Raw genomic sequence first — 23400 nt, forward strand, 5'->3', positions numbered from 1 at the left:
CCTGTCACTTCTCCTGCCCCATCACTTCTCATGCCCCATCACTTCTCCTGCCCCATCACTGCTCCTGCTAAGTTCACTGATCCTGCCCATTCACTGCTCCTGCCCCGTTCACTGCTCCTGCCCCGTTCACTGCTCCTGCCCCGTTCACTGCTCCTGCCCCGTTCACTGCTCCTGCCCCGTTCACTGCTTCTGCCCCGTTCACCGCTTCTGCCCCGTTCACTGCTCCTGCCCAGTCACCTCTCCTGCCCAGTCACCTCTCCTTTCCCGTTGCCTCTTGTGACCCGTCACTGCTCCTGGCCCGTCACTTTTCCTGCCCCGTCACCGCTCCTGCCCGTTCCCTGCTCCCACCCGTTCACTGCTACTGTTCGGTCAGCACTCCTGCCCGATCACCGCTCCCGCCCCATCACTTCTCTTGTCCCATCACTTCTCCTGCCCCGTTCACTGCTCTTATCCGTTCACTGCCCCTATCCGTTCACTGCTACTGCCGGTTACTGCTCCTGCTCATTCCTAATCACCACTCCTGCCCCTTCACTTCACTTGCCCCATCACTTTTGCTGTCCCGTCACCTCTCCTTTCCTGTCACCTCTCCTGTCCCATCACTGCTCCTGACACGTCACCTCTCCTGCCCCGCCACTTCTCCTATCCGTCACTTCTCCTGCCCTGTCACTTCTCCTGCCCTGTCACATCTCCTGCCCTGTCACATCTCCTGCCCTGTCACATCTCCTGCCCTGTCACTTCTCCTGCCCAGTCACTTCTCCTGCCCAGTCACGTCTCCTGCCCCATCACTGCTCCTGCTCCGTTCACTGCTCCTGCCCCTTTCACTGCTCCTGCCCCTTTCACTGCTCCTGCCCCGTTCACTGCTCCTGCCCCGTTCACTGCTCCTGCCCCGTTCACTGCTCCTTCCCCGTTCACTGCTCCTTCCCCGTTCACTGCTCCTGCCCCGTTCACTGCTCCTGCCCCGTTCACCGCTCCTGCCCTGTTCACTGCTCCTGCCCACTTCACCGCTCCTGCCCAGTTACCTCTCCTGCCCAGTCACCTCTCCTTTCCTGTTGCCTCTTGTGACCCGTCACTGCTCCTGGCCTGTCACTTTTCCTGCCCCGTCACCGCTCCTGCCCGTTCACTGCTAATGCCCGTTCACTGCTCCAGTTCAGTCAGCACTCCTGCCTGATCACCGCTCCTGCCTCATCACTTCTCTTGACCCATCACTGCTCTTATCCGTTCACTGCCCCTATCCGTTCACTGCTCCTGCCGGTTACCGCTCCTGCCCATTTCTAATCACCGCTCCTGCCCCTTCACTTCTCCTGCCCCATCACTTTTGCTGCCCCGTCTCCTCTCCTTTCCTGTCACCTCTCCTGTCCCATCACTGCTACTGACACGTTACCTCTCCTGCCCCGCCACTTCTCCTATCTGTCACTTCTCCTGCCCCGTCACTTCTCATGCCCCATCACTTCTCCTGCCCCGTTCACTGCTCCTGGCCCGTTCACTGCTCCTGGCCCGCCACTTCTACCCCGTTCACTAATCCTGCCCCGTTCACTGCTCCTGCCCCGTTCACTGCTCCTGCCCTGTTCACTGCTCCTGCCCCGTTCACTGCTTTTGCCGCGTTCACTGCTCCTGCCCCGTTCACTGCTCCTGCCCCGTTCACTGCTCCTGTCCGTTCACCGCTCCTGCTCATGCCTAATCACAGCACCTGCCCCATTACTTGTAATGCTTCGTCACTTCTCCTGCCCCATCACCTCTCCTGCCCATCACATCACCTGCCTCTCATGTCACCTGCCCGTCACTTCTTGTGCCCAGTCACCTCTCCTGCCCTGTTGCCTCTCCTTCCCAGTCACCTTTCCTGCCCTGTCACTTCTCCTGCCCCATCACTTCTCCTGCCCCATCACTTCTCCTGCCCCATCACTGCTCCTGCCCCGTTCACTGCTCCTGTCCCGTTCACTGCTCCTGCCCTGTTCACTGCTCCTGCCCTGTTTACCGCTCCTGCCCCGTTCACTGCTCCTGCCCCGTTCACTGCTCCTGCCCCGTTCACCGCTCCTGCCCAGTTACCTCTCCTGCCCAGTCACCTCTCCTTTCCTGTTGCCTCTTGTGACCCGTCACTGCTCCTGGCCCGTCACTTTTCCTGCCCAGTCACCGCTCCTGCCCGTTCCCTGCTCCTGCCCTTTCACTGCTCCTGTTCAGTCAGCACTCCTGCACGATCACCACTCCCGCCCCATCACTTCTCTTGTCCCATCACTTCTCCTGCCCTGTTCACTGATCTTATCCGTTCACTGCCCCTATCTGTTCACTTCTCCTGCCGGTTACCGCTCCTGCCCATTCCTAATCACCGCTCTTGCCCCTTCACTTCACCTGCCCCATCACTTTTGCTGCCCCGTCACCTCTCCTTTCCTGTCACCTCTCCTGTGCCATCACTGCTCCTGACACGTCACCTCTTCTGCCCCGCCACTTCTCCTATCCGTCACTTCTCTTGCCCTGTCACTTATCCTGCCCTGTCACATCTCCTGCCCTGTCACTTCTCCTGCCCAGTCACCTCTCCTGCCCTATTAACTCTCCTTTCCTATCGCCTCTTCTGTCCCGTCACTGCTCCTGCCCAGTTCATTCTGTGTAGAACATTGACAAATTACACAAGGTGGCAAATTCCCCACAGTACTCTGTTTGGGGAAAGCTCCCCTGTAATCACTAATTCCAATTTCACTGGCACATGACATGCTAAAGGCAGACAGCGCATTGTCATTCGAAAGGGGGTAATCAGCCTCAATCGGAAGCTAAAGCATTTTCAATCGGAAACTAAAGCATTTTCGATATTACATACAACAAAGCCATAGTTGTATGAATGTAGTATATTTATCTTTTCCAACCAACAACCTTTGACAAAGGCAATAGTCCTGGCTTGTTGTAGGTGTAATGTTACTTGTTGTATTATATATGTGGAGGCAATAACAGAAGCAGCAAAATACAAGTCGGGCAGCACATTACGCTGGGCACATATTTTTAGCATAAATGTTTTAAGCCACATCCTTAATTATATCGGCCACGTCCCTTTGAGAGCCCCCCAGTTTTTTCATCCCACTTAAAGCCCTGCCCCAATTGTGCTGTGAGTGATGGAAGGTCATGAAAAGTTGGTCGTATGGGTGTCAAGGGGGATCATATTGTCAGAGTCACTGTAGCGTCACAACAAGAGATTCCCCAGCACACAGGCCCTTTACGAGGAGATACAAAGCTATACTGATCTGCGCTGCTTAACGATTTCAATCAGATCTGCAACCATTGCAGTCTCAGACAAACAAAGTCAGAATAGAGACTCTTTTGATAGTACTGGGTTGCCTTCCTGAAGAACAGTGCAAAAAAGTTCAGTGCAGTGAAAAATAAATGCCTCCTTGAGTAACCATATACATTGAAAAGGCATTTTTTTCAGGCTTTCTCATGTAACATGACACAATCATTGTATTGTATTGTAATTGTATTTATATAGTGCTTACTACCCCCAACGAGGTGTCAACGCGCTCTTTCTGGGAAAGCTTCTCTGTAATCACTTACTCCAATCTCACTGGCACATGACATGCTAAAGGCTGAGGGGCAGTGCTTAATTTGTGCCGGTGCTTTCCGGTGCTTAGCACCGGCACTTATTCATCAGGGCCGGGTCTACACTAGGCGTCTGCCACAATGCCATATGACCTGCACAGTAAATATAATTACGTCACCGACTCACCGCAGACAGTGCTGCTCCTCTCCTGAGTCCCGGTGAAGTGTGTTGTGGCTGGGAGAGCTAATAACACAAAGACTTAAATCCTATAGATGATGCAAATTTGCTGTGGGCCCTTAATTTAGTGTTGCCGGTGGGCGGGCAGTGGTGCTTAGGTTCCTCCCCAGTAGGGGTGCTCTTCCTGCAGGGCTGATGGTTGATATGTTTTTAATGAATTCTGAGGTATTTTACGTGCCCTTCTTTGACGCTGGCTTGCCGTTCCCGGGACCAAGCAGCTCGAAGCGCTGTTACGATTTGTCCCGAGCGGGGGCCACCTTGTATGCATACAAGATCCACAACCTTAATTTTAAAGGCAAAGAGATGCATCCATCACTCATAAGTTGGTAATAAAGTCAAAGGCAGGTGTCCCTCGAAACTCATCCCAACCCTCTCTTCACTGGTCAGCCTGTTGCATCCCAAAATATTTCCCACAATTCTGCAGAGAGGAGCAGGTACTATTACTGCGCAGAACCAGGAAGATTAAACAAGCAGAAACAGGCACCAAGCAGCACTCGGAAAAAGTTAGTGCATGTCCTTTTCAATAACTGTAGCCTGCTTTAGGAACATTGGCCCCTCCCCTCTGAGCTCCGGTGCTACCGCTCTGGGTACACCACTATTAATGATGCCCCTGTGGGGTACCTAGCATATAGTTACCAAACATTAACGCATAGTAAGGATTAATGTTTGTCATTTTTTTTTTATTGGGTGGGTGCTGCTTGTTGTTGGTGTCATGAAGGCTGGAGTATTCAAAAGACATGGTAGTGTCTTTTGACATACAATGATGTGTGCATACATGGATGTGGTGGTGCAGCGAGTTGGTTGTTTTACTGGTGATTGTGGTTTTTGAGGGTCATGGTCTGTTGGCTGGGGAAGCAGGTGGTTTCCAGATGGTGGAATGTGTTGTTCGATGAGTGGCTGTGGCTAGTGTGTCCCAGATAGTTGACATGTGTAAAGAGAGATAATATTTGGTTAGGGGCCAGGGAATGATGGCAATGCTTGTGGAGGAGAATTAATGAAGTCTGTGTATGTTGCCATGCAATGTGCAGGTTGAGGTACTATACTGATGAAGCAGGTGACACAGTGATTGCGTGAGGTTGAAAGTAATATGTAGAGTATGTATGATGCATTTGTCGGGTCTGGTGCTTTTTCATTGTGGGCTTGAAGAGAGAAATATGTAAATGAGTTGTGAGAGGTGGTGACAATGTGCTTGTTTGGGGTAGCTGCTGAATGCAAATATGTGAACCTAATTGTGTATGACAAGGATGTATTAAGGACTAAGGATGGGTAGGGTTGGGTTTATGGAATGGTGGTTGTGGGATGTCTTAAGGTTCATGTGTATGTGAGCTTATTGCATGTAAAGGTTCTCTTGCACGAGTGAGGGATATTGGTGCAGTTTGAGGTGCGGATGATCTAGGTCTATTAGTTGGGTATGTATGGTTGTACATTTGAGGCTGGAGGGGTGATAAGTGCAGGATGTATGTTTTGATGGTGAGATATCTTTAAGTTGAGTTGAAGGCCATAGGGTGAGAAGAATGGGTTGGTATGCCATAAGTAAGTTCCTGCTAATTACAATGTTGGTACTGAGTGTCTGTATGTTGCAGATGAATGTTAAGCTGGGTTGTGTTGGAGATGATGAGGTTTGTGTGGTAGAAGTAATGGGATTTGTGAAATGAAGTGCTCAATAGTAGTGGTGTATGCTAGTAGAGACATACAACTGCTTGGTCATCACTCTTCAAAGAACCCTGGGCATGTGGTTTAGGTTATATTATTGGAGGAGAGTTTGTGTACATGAAAAGAGTTGTGATGTCTGCAGGAAAAGTCATTTAGTAGTGTATGCTCAACTAACTTATCACTAATTGTATCTGGAGGAACCACTCTTCTCCTTATATAGCTTTAACTGTCTGGAAATACTCTGATATCACCCCTGCACTCAACAGAGAGTACACAAAATACTACGCAACATGCAATATGCAGAAAGGGGCTTTGCTATTAGCAGAAAAATCAGGGTCGCCAACAGACCCTTGCCCGCCGGCTTTAAAAAATTTGGTCTCAGATAAGATCAGTAACCAACTTGCTCCACTTCTGAATAACATCATGAGATCGGGAATCTTCCCCATTTCTTGGAACAGGGCATGTATTAGGCCAATCTTAAAAAAAATCCTTGGATCCCTATGTGGTTTAAAATTATCGGCCCATATCTTGTCTACAGTTAGCGGCAAAAATCTTGGAAAAATCTATGAATCAAGATTTAATGGGCTACCTGGAGCTTAATGACCTCCTAGAACATTCTCAACATGGCTTCAGACAACAGCACTCTACAGAATCAGCCCTAATTATGGCCACAAAGGAAATACGTAGACAACTTGATGGCGGAGGAAAGGCCATTCTAATCCTACTCCTGAGTCGCATTCGATACCGTAAACCATCAGGTATTAATTCAAAGGCTGGAGGCAATAGGAATCAATGAGGAGGCTTTTAGCCTTCTGGCCTCATTCCTCGTGGCAAGGGAGCAGAGGGTGTGCTGGGACAACTATCAATCAGAGAGAATTTCCCTCCCCTGTGGAGTTCCACAGGGGTCAGCCTTGTCCACAACACTTTTCAACATTTATATGACACCTCTTGCTGAGCTGACCTTGGGGCATGGTTTCTCATTGGTGTCGTACTCTGACAACACTCAACTTGTAATTTCCATCTCCTCAAGTGCGGATTCCATTGTTGGGAAATTTCATGGGTGTATAAAACATATTATGGAGTAGATGCCCCAGAGTTACCTTAAATTAAATATCTGAAAAATAGAGGTGATGGAGTTTGGGCCTGGGGCACCACTATGGAACCATGAGTGGTGGCCAGTGGAGACAGGTCAATGCCCAGTACCCGCAAGAAAGTTCAGGATCTTGGGATCTTGCTGGACGATCTACTAAGTTTCGTAGGCCAAATTAATCAGCTTACATCAGCCTGCTTTTTTAGCTAAAAATCCTACGGAACGTTTTTCCCTTTATTCCCCCGGAACTACTGAAATCAGTTGTAGTCGCTTTGATTCTTTCACAGATTGACTACTGTAATGCCCTCTTTCTGGGCACAAGCAAGCGCCAACAGTCCAAACTACAATCTTTGCAAAATGCAGCAGCGAAAATGCTGCTAAACATTCCAAAGTATCAGCTTATTTCTCGCAGCATTAAATCAGTTAATTGGCTACAGGTGCAACAGCAAATTAAATTTAAGGCTATGTGCCTGGTAGACAAAGCCCAGTTTGGTGGAGGAGCAGCAGACTTACAGAAACTATTCCCGGAGTACATTCCTCGGCGTAATCTTAGATCTGTCAACAAAGGTCTAGTGCAGACACCTAGAATACAAAGGGCTAGATGGGGAGGTAGAAGCCTGACATATTGTGCGTCCAAGTTATGGAATGAACTACCAGATGACATCAGGCTACAACCCTCCAGACCTCGGCTCAGGACACTGTTGAAGGCATGGCTATTTACCAGGCAGAAGTAAGACACTCCTCCTTTGCTAAACCAGCTTCCTACTATAGCACCAAGACGCCTCAGCATTTGTGCGCTCTATAAGCCTACTACTTATTTACTTACTCACTTGAAGCATTCCTTTCACCCACTGGCGTTGCATGGCATTTCCTGACTGGTTACATTTTCCAGCTGATTGAGCTTGAAGCAAGGATGGAGCAAAATTAATTTCTTTTCGTGTTTTTCATTTACAGTGTGACAAAATTTCAATTTTTTTAATTCAAAAGTGCTGCTTTCAGCAGTGGACACATGACATATTTTCTGTAGGCTAAGACATGTTTTCATATAGTTTGAAGCACAGCTTTTAAGTCCTTCCACAGCAGGGTGCAAAGATAATAAATCTATATCACTCATCATTATTATTGAACAGGCATGGATCACTCTCATTAGAGAAAACATGGAAATCCCCTCTTCAGATGTGGCCAGCATAGATATGTGCTGATACAGCAACCCCAGAAGAAGAGATAATGCAGTGAGAGTGTTGCTGACAGTTCAATTTTGAGCAATAGGTGTTTTGTTCTTTTTTTAAAAAAAATCTGCTGCTACACTACTTTACAATCTAGTATGAGAAGCTGCTGATTGCTACCACCACTCCCTCTTCCCACGGTCTTGGTCGCTTCTTCGCCGGCCAGGTCACTCCACACCATTTCTGAGTTCCCTCTTGTTCTCCCCCAACACTGGCTGCTTTTCAAAAGCCATTAGGTCCGACCAGAGTGAGCGGGCACCAGGCCGCTTATTACATTTGCAGACTGCTCAGCTCCCCTGGTAATGCTGATGGGCCGCTCATTGCATGCTGGTGAGAGTCCTGCTCCCTTCTCTATGGGCTGCCGGTATCAGTGACAGAGCAGGTCAAAGCCCACCCCTACGTTCCTTGTCGTCATTGACACCGCTAGACACCCCCGGCAGGAAAATTCTCACCGTGTTGCTGCTCTATCCAATTTACCTCTGCATCACCCACCTGAATGGCTGTGCCTGACCTTTTAAGGCCCCAACAGGAGCAGCACTGTGCATTGCTCCGGCCGCTCTGGACAACCCCACCTCTTCTTGTCATCCCAACAGTATTTGCACAATGCAGAGTTATGACCTGTGTGTGGACAATAGTTCAGAGTCAACTTGCCAGGCCTAATAATTGGCAGCATTTGTAGCCCTGCTGTGCATTGAGCAGGAGGGGGATATTCCCTCTGATCTGCATGTGATATGCTTCTCAACAGAGAGTGGTCACCGGAGTCTGTGGTGCAGGTGAATGCTAGCCGTGTGAGAGAGTCAGCCACCTGAGGCTAGCAGTGTAGGCAGCATGCTGACACTACCGCAGCAGGACAGAGTCTCTGCATATATTGAACTTGGACCTCAAGAGCACAGGGAATCAGAACATCTCTTCTGCGCACACCATTCACACTCGCGGATGTGTCTGTTTAAAATAAGATGTGTTTTTGCGCTTTCCAGCACAGAAGTGCAAACTGCATCTATGTAGGAGACATAATGGTTTTTGGTTCTGTAGTAGCGTGCTACTTGTTTAATATCGCTTCAACACCTCATCAGGGGTAGCAAGTGCTATATAAATGCAAACCTTTTCCCTCTACTATCCCTCCACTACCCTTCTCAATTCAAATAACAGACTAACATATCCACCCCTCAAATTAATTTCATATTTCACTATACTAATTCACCACGAATCCTTTATGGGTTCTGTAGTAGTGTGCTACTCGCCGAAAAAGCACCTTGAAGCCTTGTCGGGGTAGTAAGCGCTATATAAATGCAATTACAGTACAATAATGGCATCTTAGAGAAAAAACTGGGTCTATCCACTGCATGTGGGGTGCCTAATGTTACAGCTGCTTCAAAGCTTCCATGGCTGCATGACTATATTTCCCTTTCGCCAGAAAGGAATGGGCATGGCAGTTTTCTATGTCATCTGTTCTATTATGTTAGCATTTGCAGAGGGTGCATTTCATGGAGTTGTGAAGTTGAGGTATGAGATTGAACAGTGCTGTTGGAATCCGCGGTATTCCGGCTTCACAGAACAACTCCTCCACTGCACCACATTAAACAACTCTAACTGACCCTCTCATTGCACACCATGGGCAAATCTTACCAGTGCTTTGCACACGGCATTCCCTGGCACATATTTACGTCACAGTGGATCAACAAACCATCTACTGCAAGTGACATTCTCTTCTACATAGGCCGTCCCCTAACGCAGTAACTGCTCACTGGTAATGTCTACTTATCTGATGGTGCACAGGGCATCATCTCACCTATCCACTTCGAATGTCAAGGCTGAACATGTCTACTGCTGGCAAACACTTACAAAGCCAATGGGCCAGGCTTATAACTGAAATTGCAAGACAGGCCTAATGGCTTTGCTACACTTATATGTAAAATAGAGTAATATCCAAGATGCAAGCTCATCAGTGTTATCTCCTTAGGTGAGCAACAGTTCACTGTCCTCTTCTAAAATGTCATTTGAGGCAATCACCCCATACCCACCCTCCTGTCAAGCAAATCTTTCAGTTTCACCCTGCACCCACCTTTTAGAAAAGAGCTTGACATACTTACCAAGCGGGTAATATCTGTTATGTAGCTGGTTCCATAAGAAGCGTCCTTCGGCCAATCCAATTAAAATCACATGGCTTCCATTTGGGAGCTGAGTGTTCAGGTACTCCAAGGCCTGCATGACATTACTGTGCATCTCCTCCGGTGTCGTCATATGTGCTAGTGTGTCACGTTGCCTTTAAACAGGGACAAAAAAATCAAAATATGTTAATTATTTACACAAGTTGTATTTAGCAGCAAAGGCGGCAGACACATCCTTAGCAAGAAATCAAACAATTAATCACATTTCACCTTTGGCACTTTAGATTGTGAGTGAACCTATCAGGCTCATGAATGGTGCCTGGGAAAAGCACAGAGCCCAGTATTCTCTCACACTCCAAATGTCAGGTGTCTTTTGTTGATATCATGTTTTGTTTCTAGTGAACTCAGTCAAACATACCCACATACATTTTCATATTTCTTAACTGGCAGGCAGATGAATGAATCTTTCAGTACTTATGATCCACGTTCCCCAGGTATACTGTGTCGTGTTCACAATGTGTGGCTTTGTATTGAAAGTGGTGTGGACCCTTGAGATAGAGAGAACATTTTGAAGGTGCAGAAGACCTACAGGAAGCTCCTATGATGGTGACTCCAAGCATCGTGTGAAGGAGGAGGTTGGTCTTGAAACTGGAGAATGGGTGAGAGTAGGCTGCAAATGTGTTTCAAGGATTGTGAGGATGCCAACCAACTCAGTGATGGCAAGATCCGACATATGCTTATGTTGAAACAAATGTTAATTGGTTTCAATGGGGCACTCCGTAATTAATCTTAGTCCTCCGTATGTAGGATATTGATCAACCGCTCTCAAAATTGCTTAGCGTGCTGTCTCTGAGGGCTGCTGCTGGTACCCCATTCTAGAATTTATGACTGAGTTTCAAGTATGCATATGCCTGAATAACTGTGTGCACAGCTGAGTGTATCAACTAAAGTTTCTCACAATCTTTACTCAATGATTGAACACATTTAACACAACATAATCAAACAAATTCTTTAACTTTGAGTTATTATTAGTTCACATATATGATTGTGATCAATCATTCATGATAATTCCATCAAATTCCCTTTGATGTATACAGAAAGCAACCAAGAATACAAAAAAATGAATAATACACAGTCATTTGCATTATATAAATGGAATATTCTTCTTTAGAGATCACTCTGTCTTAAAGGAAAACAGGAAGCGTTTAAGACGAAAAAAAATATTGAAGTTTAATTTTTTAGGATAGGTAGTAGTTTGTGGGACCACTGCCTACTTTTAAATAAAAAAAAATTCAAAATTCTCAAACGGTAACTGATCGCAAAGGGACCCCTTCCCATTTATAAATGGGTTAATACCGCTTTAAAAATGGCCGTAAAGTATTACTGTGTTGTGACCAGAATTCGATTGCAAAACTGTTTTTTTTAAACATTTCTTAAATTTTTCCAGTAAAAAAAAAAAATCATTCACTTACAGGCATATACTGAAAATGCAATGTAAAATCGGCGCTGTTACAGTTCAGGTAACTTTTGTTATATGATTAAGGAAAAACACATTTCTCTGTACCTTCATGAATGAGTAAAGAATATTGTTCCTAAAGTACCCAACTACACCCTCCCCCCGTACCGGCTTCCTGTATGCCAAATTTGATTATTGTGCATTTTTATGTGTACCCTTGTTGGTCACTGACTCATATTTCCTGACTGTGTGTCTCATCCAATTCTCGTTGTTCCCCTTCAGGTGGGTCTTGTTGTCAAGGTGAGGATTGATCGGCTAGTTCATGAATCATCAACCCCCATGGCTGCTGCACCTCTGGCAATTTTTCGACCCTTCCAGATTTCCTCATATTGGTCTCTTCTGCCACTGCCTATTCCTTCAAGTCTGCTCTTTACTTATCTATAGTTGGAAAACAACAAAATGTGGTACAAAGTTCCCCAACGTGATTAACTGAAGTAACTCAGTAGAACCTCTCTCTTCCAGGGTGTGACAAAGCAGGGAATGAAGTAATCCCTTTTCGGAATCTAGGGTGCCTCACACATACCAAAGGTTGAATGGCTATTGTCATTCCACCCGATGAATGTCCAGTATCATCATTGGCACCCTGCTCCAACGGCAGGCTGGCGGTGCAATGCCCGTCGGGCAGCACCGGAGTGCTGCACTTTAGCGGAGATCTTTTATTCCTTTTGCCAACGGGTGCGTGTGTGTGACGGATCTAAGAAGTGCAATAGTGAGCGTGAGTGAGGTTAAAACAGGTCAGTGGAGTCCAATAGGGGAACCTTTAATAACATGGCTCACTGCCTCATTAAAATGCGTGAGAAGGTGAGGGGTACTGAGGCGTGACGATTAGGGTAATCAAGCCTCATTCAACCCTCAGTCCAAGTGTGGTCGATATGTTTCATGCCCAAAAGGGCAATTCATCAGGACCAAAAGTGCTCATAAAATTGCTGTGGATTCCTCAAAAATTTAAGGAACCGGGTATACGACCTGACTTGTGTCGCAGGATCAACCCTTCATTGAAGCCCTCCCTGGGACCGCAGTCCCTGGTCGGTGATCCCCCTGGTAGACCTGGTGGGGTCAGTGCTGGTTAGCTAGCACCTGACTTGCCTCTGGCACAGGCTTCTAGTCACCTACCCCGCCCACGTCGATATGACTGCAGGAAAACCGGTCTATAGTTGGGCCCTGTGGAGTTAACCAGTGTATATCTATTCGTCCCTTGGATATCACAAGTCCAAGTATCGCCGGATGGCTCAGGTACACCAATGCGTCATCTGCATAGAGTGACACTATATGCTCTGTTTATCCAATAGTTATGTCATGCCCCTTCAATACTGATCGCAGCTGACATGCTAGAGGCTCCATTACTATGGTGAATATCAATGGTGAGAGCGGGCATCCCTACCTCGTCCCTCTGTATGGTCTTACACTGTCTGGCACATGACGTCCCTTACGGACCCTTGCCACTGGCTTTGTATAAAGTAGTTTGATCCATTGAATAAATCGAGGTCCTAGGCCAATTTTGTGGAGTAAGTGCCAGATATATTCCTATCTGACTGAATCAAACACTTGTTCGACATCCAAAAATCTAACACGCTCCTTTCAGTGTCTCCTTCCAGACTCTGCATTAAGTGTGCAAGTCTCCAAATGTGTCTTAGGGTATTTCTGTGGGGTATAAACCCTGATTGATCATTGTGAACAAGTTGAGGGCGATATGGTAATAATCTACTCGCCAAAACATGACTAATAAGCTTTAAGTCTACTTTTAACATGGATATAAGAGTATGGTAGTGTCGGGTCTTTCCCGAGTTTGGTGATTACTACTATTAATGCTTTGGGCATTGAGCTCGGTAGCTCTTCTCTCTCCATTGTCTCTGTAAGTACGTCAATCACTCTATCTGGCACCATCCCTGGATATTCTTTATAGAATTCAGCTGTGAGGCCGTCCGTACCTGGTGACTTAGCTGTTTTCAAATGCACAAACGCCATCTTTATTTCTGTAACGATTATTGACGCACCCAGTTCTTCTTGGGCTGCAGGGTCAAGACTAGGTATTGCTATTCCCTCCAGGTAAGTTTCTATGTACTGGGTGTGTGTAGGTGTCTGGGGCTCTGTGTATACTTTAGTTAGATGCACAGCAAACACATTATTCATTTTGTGTTGTGTGTAAACCAATGGACTTTGCTCATCCCGTTATGTCAGTATTGGTTGGGGTTGTGTCTTCATTTTAATAGGGCAGGCCAGTAGTCGACCCGATTTATCACCCTCTGTGTACCAGCGTTCTCTACTTTTGTTTCTGTTATATTTGTCTAGTCTATCCCACAGTTCCCCTACTTTATATCTTTGTTCAGGCCATTTTTGTGGTCCCTCTATATCTGTGAAGAATGCTGCTTCTAGTATAGTTAGGTTTCTCTCTTGGCTCCATAAGTCATTCTCTAACACTTTCTTCACCCCTGCCTCTGTCAACATACAAACTCCTCTGGTTATCACCTTAATTGCATCCCATTCTAGTGTCCTTGTGCCCGCTGCATTCCAGTTTGTATCAAAATATCCTGTCAGTTCGATCCCTACTGTAGCCTTATAGACCTGGTCCGTGAGTGCTTCGGTACTTATCCTCCATAGTGGTATTTTAGATCAAGGTCTGCCTAGTGTATATTCTATTAGTAATGGGGAATGATCAGACATGTATTGTGCTAAGTACTGTGTCTCTACCTCTCTATATAGGGCCCCTGCCTGTATAAAAAAATAGCCTAGGCAGCTATGTGTGTTTGTTGCCGGTGTGTGGCAAGAATTGTTTTTTTGTTGCAGGTTACGGTGCCGCCAGATATCCGTGAGATCATAGTTAATTTGCATCTGGAACATGGCCTCTCAGTTTAGCCTCTGGCTCTGGGGGAAACATATTCAGCGTTCCGTCTAAAGAACAGCTGTAGTCCCCTGCGACGATAAGTTCCATGTCAGGTGTGAGGTGTGTCTGTCTACGGGTCGACCCCAGAAACTCGCTGTCATCACTATTGGGGGCATATAGATTGGAAGGGGGTTCTGTTTTAGAGGCATGCGTCTCAGTGACCTCTTTCAACCCTCCTCTCCCCTTGGCAATGTTTCTTTTTTAACTGCTGGTTTTTAACATAACAACATAACTATAACTTTCCCCCTTACCCCCTCCCCCCACCCTCAGGCAGTGCGATGGTGTCTCCGTTTATGTGGCACAATTCCACTCACTGCCGTAGTCTTCTCCGAATTACCCCCGTTCAGTAACATACTCGAAGTTACTTCTGGGCTAGCTTGGGTCCTGACGGGGGGTGCTTTTGGTGTGGTTAACCAAATGATCCTCATTTTCCGGGTTGATCACAATTCACCACTTCTCAGGTTTCAATGCCCCCCTCTGGCACCCCACAACCTTAGGAGGGGGATGGGCTCCCGACCTGTCCGAATGGCTGCCCCTTTGTCTGGTGACCCATCTCCCCTTAGTAGTGTTTGCCAGCCTGTTTATAAGCCAATTGTCTAGTGACCTTAAGAGGGGTCTGAGTTGGCGCACTGCATGCTTTTTTTTCTCCTTCCTTCCTTTCCTCATCATGGAGACATTGACCCAATCTGAACTCTTTTGCGTCATTCACACCATATTCACTACCTGCTAGGTACCACTTAGCGTGGCCAAAGTCTCTATAGACACTTAGATACAGGTGCTGATGTGATGCCCTTTATGTTGTTCTTTTATGTTTGCTTTAGTGACCCTTTGTTATTATGTGTTGTGTTGTCTCAGATAATGTCCCTTCTGTAGCGCTGCACCTGTTTCTCTTTTATTTCACCTGCTTCCTTTTCATTTATTTTAATGTAATCTATTTCTTTTTGTATTTCCAGGGGCCCTCCGGCTTCCACCGCCATTAGTCTGGGTCCGATTGTTCTCCTGAACTCATACGGGATTCCAGTCGGGCCCATGTGCGGAACCCAGTACCCAGGACGGGACTCAAGCTTCCTCTCCACGGTCCAGTTACTTTTAGGCTGCTCGTGCACCCGTCCTCGGTCGCACCTTCCTCTCCACCACGACCCTGCCAGCGTCTCTGGAAGGCCTGGATGCCATCCTGCGGTCCTAGATCGATGCAGCTTATACAATGCAGCATATACATGGGGCACCTTCCTCTGCCTCTTCAATGCTCTCTGGTTTCTCCGGTGTGGCGTTGTTCGCTCTGGGCCCTGCCTAGGACCGGGGAGGGGGGACGGCCTCTTCTAGCTGATGCCTTCCCACTCCGTAACGGTATAGCCATACCTTGACGGCCTACTCAACTTTCGGCCTCGCACTCGTTCCCTTGGGATGGGGTTTTTCTCCGCATGCTATCATCTTCCCCACCAAGATCACCCAAGCGGACGGAGCCCACTATTTGGGGCCGGGTGCTTGGTTGCGCTAGAAGCCTCCGTTCCGTGGCTGAACAGACCGCACCAGTCAAGAGCTTTTGCTGCACGTTGGTCAAGCACCCCAGGCCCCATCCATGGATCAGGCACTCCACTCGTGGTGGCCGTGTTTTGGGCTTCTGGAGGAGGACAAAGGGCTTCAATTTGTTTTTGTCCAGCTAGGGGGCGAGTGGCGTTGCAGCTCAGTTTTGTTTGGCATTCTTGGCGATTTATGCAGGATTCCGTAACTAGGGGCTGGAGCACCACTCGAGTGTGACTAGCCGGCTTTTTTGTCAGGCCATGCCTCCATCAATTGCAAAACAGTTATATATACCATACCTTTGCTGTATTCGGAAGGGTCCCCAACATGCACCAGTACACACAATACGTAATCGCAAATTGCCATTCTTTAAAAAGTTACAGCGCTCATTTTAGTACATTTGAAAAATCATTTTCTGGTCGCAGATGGTCTGATTCTGTGAAAAAATGCTTTTTAACTCTGGCCCATAGTCACTGCTGTAATTTGCAGTGAAAACTGCACATAATACTGGTGCCCGTAAATCCTATCAGGCTTGATACACATCTTTAGGTTCTCTGACTAGACCAGGTGCCTTCTTTGATTTTTGCCTTAAGATTGCATCTCTAACCTCATCAGTGGTGACATCCAGATCCCATTGATGCAGCTCAGAATCGGTTCTGCTTGTTCCTTGAAGACCGGGTGACTCTTGGGTGATTGCCTGTTGTACCATTTTGTACTCTGCACTGGTTAAAGCATTTGACAGCTTCTAGGGTGTCCTTAAGAGGGCTCTAAAATGACAAAACTAATATCTCGTCCCCATTCTACTCACTAAGCATCCCATACTAACCCCAAGGCACCTTGTACTTGCTTTTTGCTTTTATTAGAGCCTCCCAAGCATTGAGACAGGGTCTGCTTCTTTCTGCTCATTATAGTCTTGCGGTCCTGCCTAGAGTAGTTTCAGGGATTGTTCACCTTTCCTTACTTAAATACCGACATATCAGTGCTTCTGATAATTTCCTTTTTTTGAATAACATTATTCGTCAAGCCAGTCCAGGTGATTTGCTCTAGTTTCACCAGTTTTTTGTTTGATATTCTAACATTTGATAAAATGTGTGCCAAACACCTTGACTACTTTCTGGCCTTGACATTCCAGATCTAGAATCATCTTGAATTCCTTCTGTGACTTGCTTTTGATAAGAGGATCAAGAGAGCATAACTTTCTGGTCGTTGTCTTATGGCCTTGTTGTTTGATTTCAGCACTGACTTTGCTGGGGCCACAATTTGTTCTACATTTGCAGGGACTTGTTAAAGTCCGCACAGTGACAGAAATGCAACAAGATGATTATAATCACTTTCTACTCTAGGTTGTACTTCCATATAGATTACCAGGAGCCATGCTTCTATCAAATCCCCCATCCCTCCATCTGATGAGGGATTTGATACAGAATGTTATTACAATGTAATATTAATATAATCAACAGACTTGGGCAATGACTATGTGCAATTTATTATGAAGTGACACATCATTAAAATTTGCAAATTGTTGTACCATTTTTCTGTACTGGGAGTCAGTGTTTGACATTGTTCAACATTCCATCCATCAATTGTTCTTTTTGCATTTTTCGCACTAAGTGGGACGGGTATGTCCAGGCATGATCTCCATGCTCTCCATGCCAGTCAAGCTAGCCTGCCTGATGAGGGGTGATAACCTGAAACCGGTTCCAGAATGCTTGGTTCTGGTACGGGGGGGACCTGGCGCGTCAGTTCGGGCTGGACTGTTCCCATGGGGAGGAGGGTCAAGACTGATTTGCATATGGTTGGGTCCAAACTGGAATAACGAGTAAAAAAACTATGGCTTTAGGCCTAGATCTCTGTATGGGGGTGAGTGTTTGACATTGTTTAGCATATCCTCCATCAATTGTTCTCTTCTCAAAATGTTAAATCAAGTTTATTACAGCAGCAAAGTTAAATGTGCTGAGACATGCAGAAAAAGCTTAAAAGTTGACTTTACCCTGACATGTTTTTGTAAAGCCTCACACCACATTATATTAAATAATTTACTTTATTAATAATAAAAATAATAGAAATGTTTTCCTAGAAACACTTTAGTTTTAAATAGAATAGCTTCATGTTATTTCACACACTAAATATATCATCGCTGCCCCCGCCGTGATTCATTGAAGCAGAATGCCTGCCGCTGCCAAACTGTGTTTGGGACATCACTGGATGTTAGAGAACGCAGTTCACTGTATCTGCAGCCTCGGTGGGAGACATGAAAACTCCGTCCTGGATCATTGTGGGAGAGACGGAGGTGGAAGCCGAGGAGGTTGGGTCAATCAGATAAGTTCATTCGGACTTTCAAAATCACGAACCCCTACGGCGTTATATCATTCATAGTGAAGCGGGCACTGAAGAAAGCCGCAAGGCTGAAACGCGTCTGCCTCAGCGTTTCGCTATTTCAGCAACAGAGCCTCTTTTTAAATTAAAATGAACTTGAATCACCGAGCATGTGTCGGACCTGTTCCTTTTGGGATGGGAATGGTGTGGATATATATATAGGCTTTGGGCGCTGACGAAGGCACAACAACAGCCAGAAATGCATCCGCCACTTTCCAGAATAAAGCCTCCAAAAGCTATCCCCTTGGGTCTCTGCTCTCTTTTTTCTTGGAAGGAGTGTTTCCTGCATATTTTACGCGTCAACCTGAGACGCCTACAGAGAACCCCGCCTCACTCTGGGATCGGACATCACAGGCTTGGGCTGTTTCCAGTCCGTTTTTCTTCACCAGAGTTATTTGGTTGGTCCCAATCCCGCCCCGGAGTACAGGAGGATAACCGGCAGTTGCGAGGTAACTCCAACCTCGCGGTGGGCTGCAGGCACTGACCTCATCGCCCCTGCTCAATGGACACCTGTAATCTGGGGCTGAGGCGTACGAAGGGGAGTTGAGGAGGCTCTGTTGTGGACAAATCAGCCAAAAAAACGGAGCAGGACAATTTGCTTTGTTTTAAAGACTCACCCTGCTTTGGTTCCCGCATTTACGCACCAAATAATCTTTTCCCCGCAGCACCAACCCCCATGATCCCTCTACAGGGGATTCTGGGACCTGTAGTTTTCCCGGATTCAGGGGACGCTACACAGGTGTGCTGCATCAAGTTTTTCCTGTGGGAGGTGCAGGCTCATCACATTGGGCTTAAGAGAGAGGCGGAACCTACAGCAGAGTGTTATTCTTGTGGAGGCTTTGGGCGCTGACGAAGGCACAACAACAGCCAGAAATGCATCCGCCACTTTCCAGAATAAAGCCTCCAAAAGCTATCCCCTTGGGTCTCTGCTCTCTTTTTTCTTGGAAGGAGTGTTTCCTGCATATTTTACGCGTCAACCTGAGACGCCTACAGAGAACCCCGCCTCACTCTGGGATCGGACATCACAGGCTTGGGCTGTTTCCAGTCCGTTTTTCTTCACCAGAGTTATTTGGTTGGTCCCAATCCCGCCCCGGAGTACAGGAGGATAACCGGCAGTTGCGAGGTAACTCCAACCTCGCGGTGGGCTGCAGGCACTGACCTCATCGCCCCTGCTCAATGGACACCTGTAATCTGGGGCTGAGGCGTACGAAGGGGAGTTGAGGAGGCTCTGTTGTGGACAAATCAGCCAAAAAAACGGAGCAGGACAATTTGCTTTGTTTTAAAGACTCACCCTGCTTTGGTTCCCGCATTTACGCACCAAATAATCTTTTCCCCGCAGCACCAACCCCCATGATCCCTCTACAGGGGATTCTGGGACCTGTAGTTTTCCCGGATTCAGGGGACGCTACACAGGTGTGCTGCATCAAGTTTTTCCTGTGGGAGGTGCAGGCTCATCACATTGGGCTTAAGAGAGAGGCGGAACCTACAGCAGAGTGTTATTCTTGTGGAGGCTTTGGGCGCTGACGAAGGCACAACAACAGCCAGAAATGCATCCGCCACTTTCCAGAATAAAGCCTCCAAAAGCTATCCCCTTGGGTCTCTGCTCTCTTTTTTCTTGGAAGGAGTGTTTCCTGCATATTTTACGCGTCAACCTGAGACGCCTACAGAGAACCCCGCCTCACTCTGGGATCGGACATCACAGGCTTGGGCTGTTTCCAGTCCGTTTTTCTTCACCAGAGTTATTTGGTTGGTCCCAATCCCGCCCCGGAGTACAGGAGGATAACCGGCAGTTGCGAGGTAACTCCAACCTCGCGGTGGGCTGCAGGCACTGACCTCATCGCCCCTGCTCAATGGACACCTGTAATCTGGGGCTGAGGCGTACGAAGGGGAGTTGAGGAGGCTCTGTTGTGGACAAATCAGCCAAAAAAACGGAGCAGGACAATTTGCTTTGTTTTAAAGACTCACCCTGCTTTGGTTCCCGCATTTACGCACCAAATAATCTTTTCCCCGCAGCACCAACCCCCATGATCCCTCTACAGGGGATTCTGGGACCTGTAGTTTTCCCGGATTCAGGGGACGCTACACAGGTGTGCTGCATCAAGTTTTTCCTGTGGGAGGTGCAGGCTCATCACATTGGGCTTAAGAGAGAGGCGGAACCTACAGCAGAGTGTTATTCTTGTGGAGGCTTTGGGCGCTGACGAAGGCACAACAACAGCCAGAAATGCATCCGCCACTTTCCAGAATAAAGCCTCCAAAAGCTATCCCCTTGGGTCTCTGCTCTCTTTTTTCTTGGAAGGAGTGTTTCCTGCATATTTTACGCGTCAACCTGAGACGCCTACAGAGAACCCCGCCTCACTCTGGGATCGGACATCACAGGCTTGGGCTGTTTCCAGTCCGTTTTTCTTCACCAGAGTTATTTGGTTGGTCCCAATCCCGCCCCGGAGTACAGGAGGATAACCGGCAGTTGCGAGGTAACTCCAACCTCGCGGTGGGCTGCAGGCACTGACCTCATCGCCCCTGCTCAATGGACACCTGTAATCTGGGGCTGAGGCGTACGAAGGGGAGTTGAGGAGGCTCTGTTGTGGACAAATCAGCCAAAAAAACGGAGCAGGACAATTTGCTTTGTTTTAAAGACTCACCCTGCTTTGGTTCCCGCATTTACGCACCAAATAATCTTTTCCCCGCAGCACCAACCCCCATGATCCCTCTACAGGGGATTCTGGGACCTGTAGTTTTCCCGGATTCAGGGGACGCTACACAGGTGTGCTGCATCAAGTTTTTCCTGTGGGAGGTGCAGGCTCATCACATTGGGCTTAAGAGAGAGGCGGAACCTACAGCAGAGTGTTATTCTTGTGGAGGCTTTGGGCGCTGACGAAGGCACAACAACAGCCAGAAATGCATCCGCCACTTTCCAGAATAAAGCCTCCAAAAGCTATCCCCTTGGGTCTCTGCTCTCTTTTTTCTTGGAAGGAGTGTTTCCTGCATATTTTACGCGTCAACCTGAGACGCCTACAGAGAACCCCGCCTCACTCTGGGATCGGACATCACAGGCTTGGGCTGTTTCCAGTCCGTTTTTCTTCACCAGAGTTATTTGGTTGGTCCCAATCCCGCCCCGGAGTACAGGAGGATAACCGGCAGTTGCGAGGTAACTCCAACCTCGCGGTGGGCTGCAGGCACTGACCTCATCGCCCCTGCTCAATGGACACCTGTAATCTGGGGCTGAGGCGTACGAAGGGGAGTTGAGGAGGCTCTGTTGTGGACAAATCAGCCAAAAAAACGGAGCAGGACAATTTGCTTTGTTTTAAAGACTCACCCTGCTTTGGTTCCCGCATTTACGCACCAAATAATCTTTTCCCCGCAGCACCAACCCCCATGATCCCTCTACAGGGGATTCTGGGACCTGTAGTTTTCCCGGATTCAGGGGACGCTACACAGGTGTGCTGCATCAAGTTTTTCCTGTGGGAGGTGCAGGCTCATCACATTGGGCTTAAGAGAGAGGCGGAACCTACAGCAGAGTGTTATTCTTGTGGAGGCTTTGGGCGCTGACGAAGGCACAACAACAGCCAGAAATGCATCCGCCACTTTCCAGAATAAAGCCTCCAAAAGCTATCCCCTTGGGTCTCTGCTCTCTTTTTTCTTGGAAGGAGTGTTTCCTGCATATTTTACGCGTCAACCTGAGACGCCTACAGAGAACCCCGCCTCACTCTGGGATCGGACATCACAGGCTTGGGCTGTTTCCAGTCCGTTTTTCTTCACCAGAGTTATTTGGTTGGTCCCAATCCCGCCCCGGAGTACAGGAGGATAACCGGCAGTTGCGAGGTAACTCCAACCTCGCGGTGGGCTGCAGGCACTGACCTCATCGCCCCTGCTCAATGGACACCTGTAATCTGGGGCTGAGGCGTACGAAGGGGAGTTGAGGAGGCTCTGTTGTGGACAAATCAGCCAAAAAAACGGAGCAGGACAATTTGCTTTGTTTTAAAGACTCACCCTGCTTTGGTTCCCGCATTTACGCACCAAATAATCTTTTCCCCGCAGCACCAACCCCCATGATCCCTCTACAGGGGATTCTGGGACCTGTAGTTTTCCCGGATTCAGGGGACGCTACACAGGTGTGCTGCATCAAGTTTTTCCTGTGGGAGGTGCAGGCTCATCACATTGGGCTTAAGAGAGAGGCGGAACCTACAGCAGAGTGTTATTCTTGTGGAGGCTTTGGGCGCTGACGAAGGCACAACAACAGCCAGAAATGCATCCGCCACTTTCCAGAATAAAGCCTCCAAAAGCTATCCCCTTGGGTCTCTGCTCTCTTTTTTCTTGGAAGGAGTGTTTCCTGCATATTTTACGCGTCAACCTGAGACGCCTACAGAGAACCCCGCCTCACTCTGGGATCGGACATCACAGGCTTGGGCTGTTTCCAGTCCGTTTTTCTTCACCAGAGTTATTTGGTTGGTCCCAATCCCGCCCCGGAGTACAGGAGGATAACCGGCAGTTGCGAGGTAACTCCAACCTCGCGGTGGGCTGCAGGCACTGACCTCATCGCCCCTGCTCAATGGACACCTGTAATCTGGGGCTGAGGCGTACGAAGGGGAGTTGAGGAGGCTCTGTTGTGGACAAATCAGCCAAAAAAACGGAGCAGGACAATTTGCTTTGTTTTAAAGACTCACCCTGCTTTGGTTCCCGCATTTACGCACCAAATAATCTTTTCCCCGCAGCACCAACCCCCATGATCCCTCTACAGGGGATTCTGGGACCTGTAGTTTTCCCGGATTCAGGGGACGCTACACAGGTGTGCTGCATCAAGTTTTTCCTGTGGGAGGTGCAGGCTCATCACATTGGGCTTAAGAGAGAGGCGGAACCTACAGCAGAGTGTTATTCTTGTGGAGGCTTTGGGCGCTGACGAAGGCACAACAACAGCCAGAAATGCATCCGCCACTTTCCAGAATAAAGCCTCCAAAAGCTATCCCCTTGGGTCTCTGCTCTCTTTTTTCTTGGAAGGAGTGTTTCCTGCATATTTTACGCGTCAACCTGAGACGCCTACAGAGAACCCCGCCTCACTCTGGGATCGGACATCACAGGCTTGGGCTGTTTCCAGTCCGTTTTTCTTCACCAGAGTTATTTGGTTGGTCCCAATCCCGCCCCGGAGTACAGGAGGATAACCGGCAGTTGCGAGGTAACTCCAACCTCGCGGTGGGCTGCAGGCACTGACCTCATCGCCCCTGCTCAATGGACACCTGTAATCTGGGGCTGAGGCGTACGAAGGGGAGTTGAGGAGGCTCTG

At 47.9% G+C, this 23400-nt stretch overlaps 1 protein-coding gene across 2 annotated transcripts in view; it reads right to left on the reverse strand.

Annotated features, from left to right (window-relative positions):
- The window catches only part of AOAH (acyloxyacyl hydrolase), a 973359-nt gene that overhangs the window by 121285 nt on the left and 828674 nt on the right, over window positions 1-23400 (reverse strand). For both annotated transcript variants that reach the window (XM_086964832.1, XM_086964831.1), the window contains exon 16: window positions 9814-9986. In XM_086964832.1, the coding sequence (XP_086820958.1) occupies window positions 9814-9986 (173 nt within the window). The remainder of the gene's footprint in view (window positions 1-9813; window positions 9987-23400) is intronic.

This window comes from Lissotriton vulgaris, chromosome 4_1, assembly GCF_964263255.1.
Source record: "Lissotriton vulgaris chromosome 4_1, aLisVul1.2, whole genome shotgun sequence".
Taxonomy (NCBI): Eukaryota; Metazoa; Chordata; class Amphibia; order Caudata; family Salamandridae; genus Lissotriton; species Lissotriton vulgaris.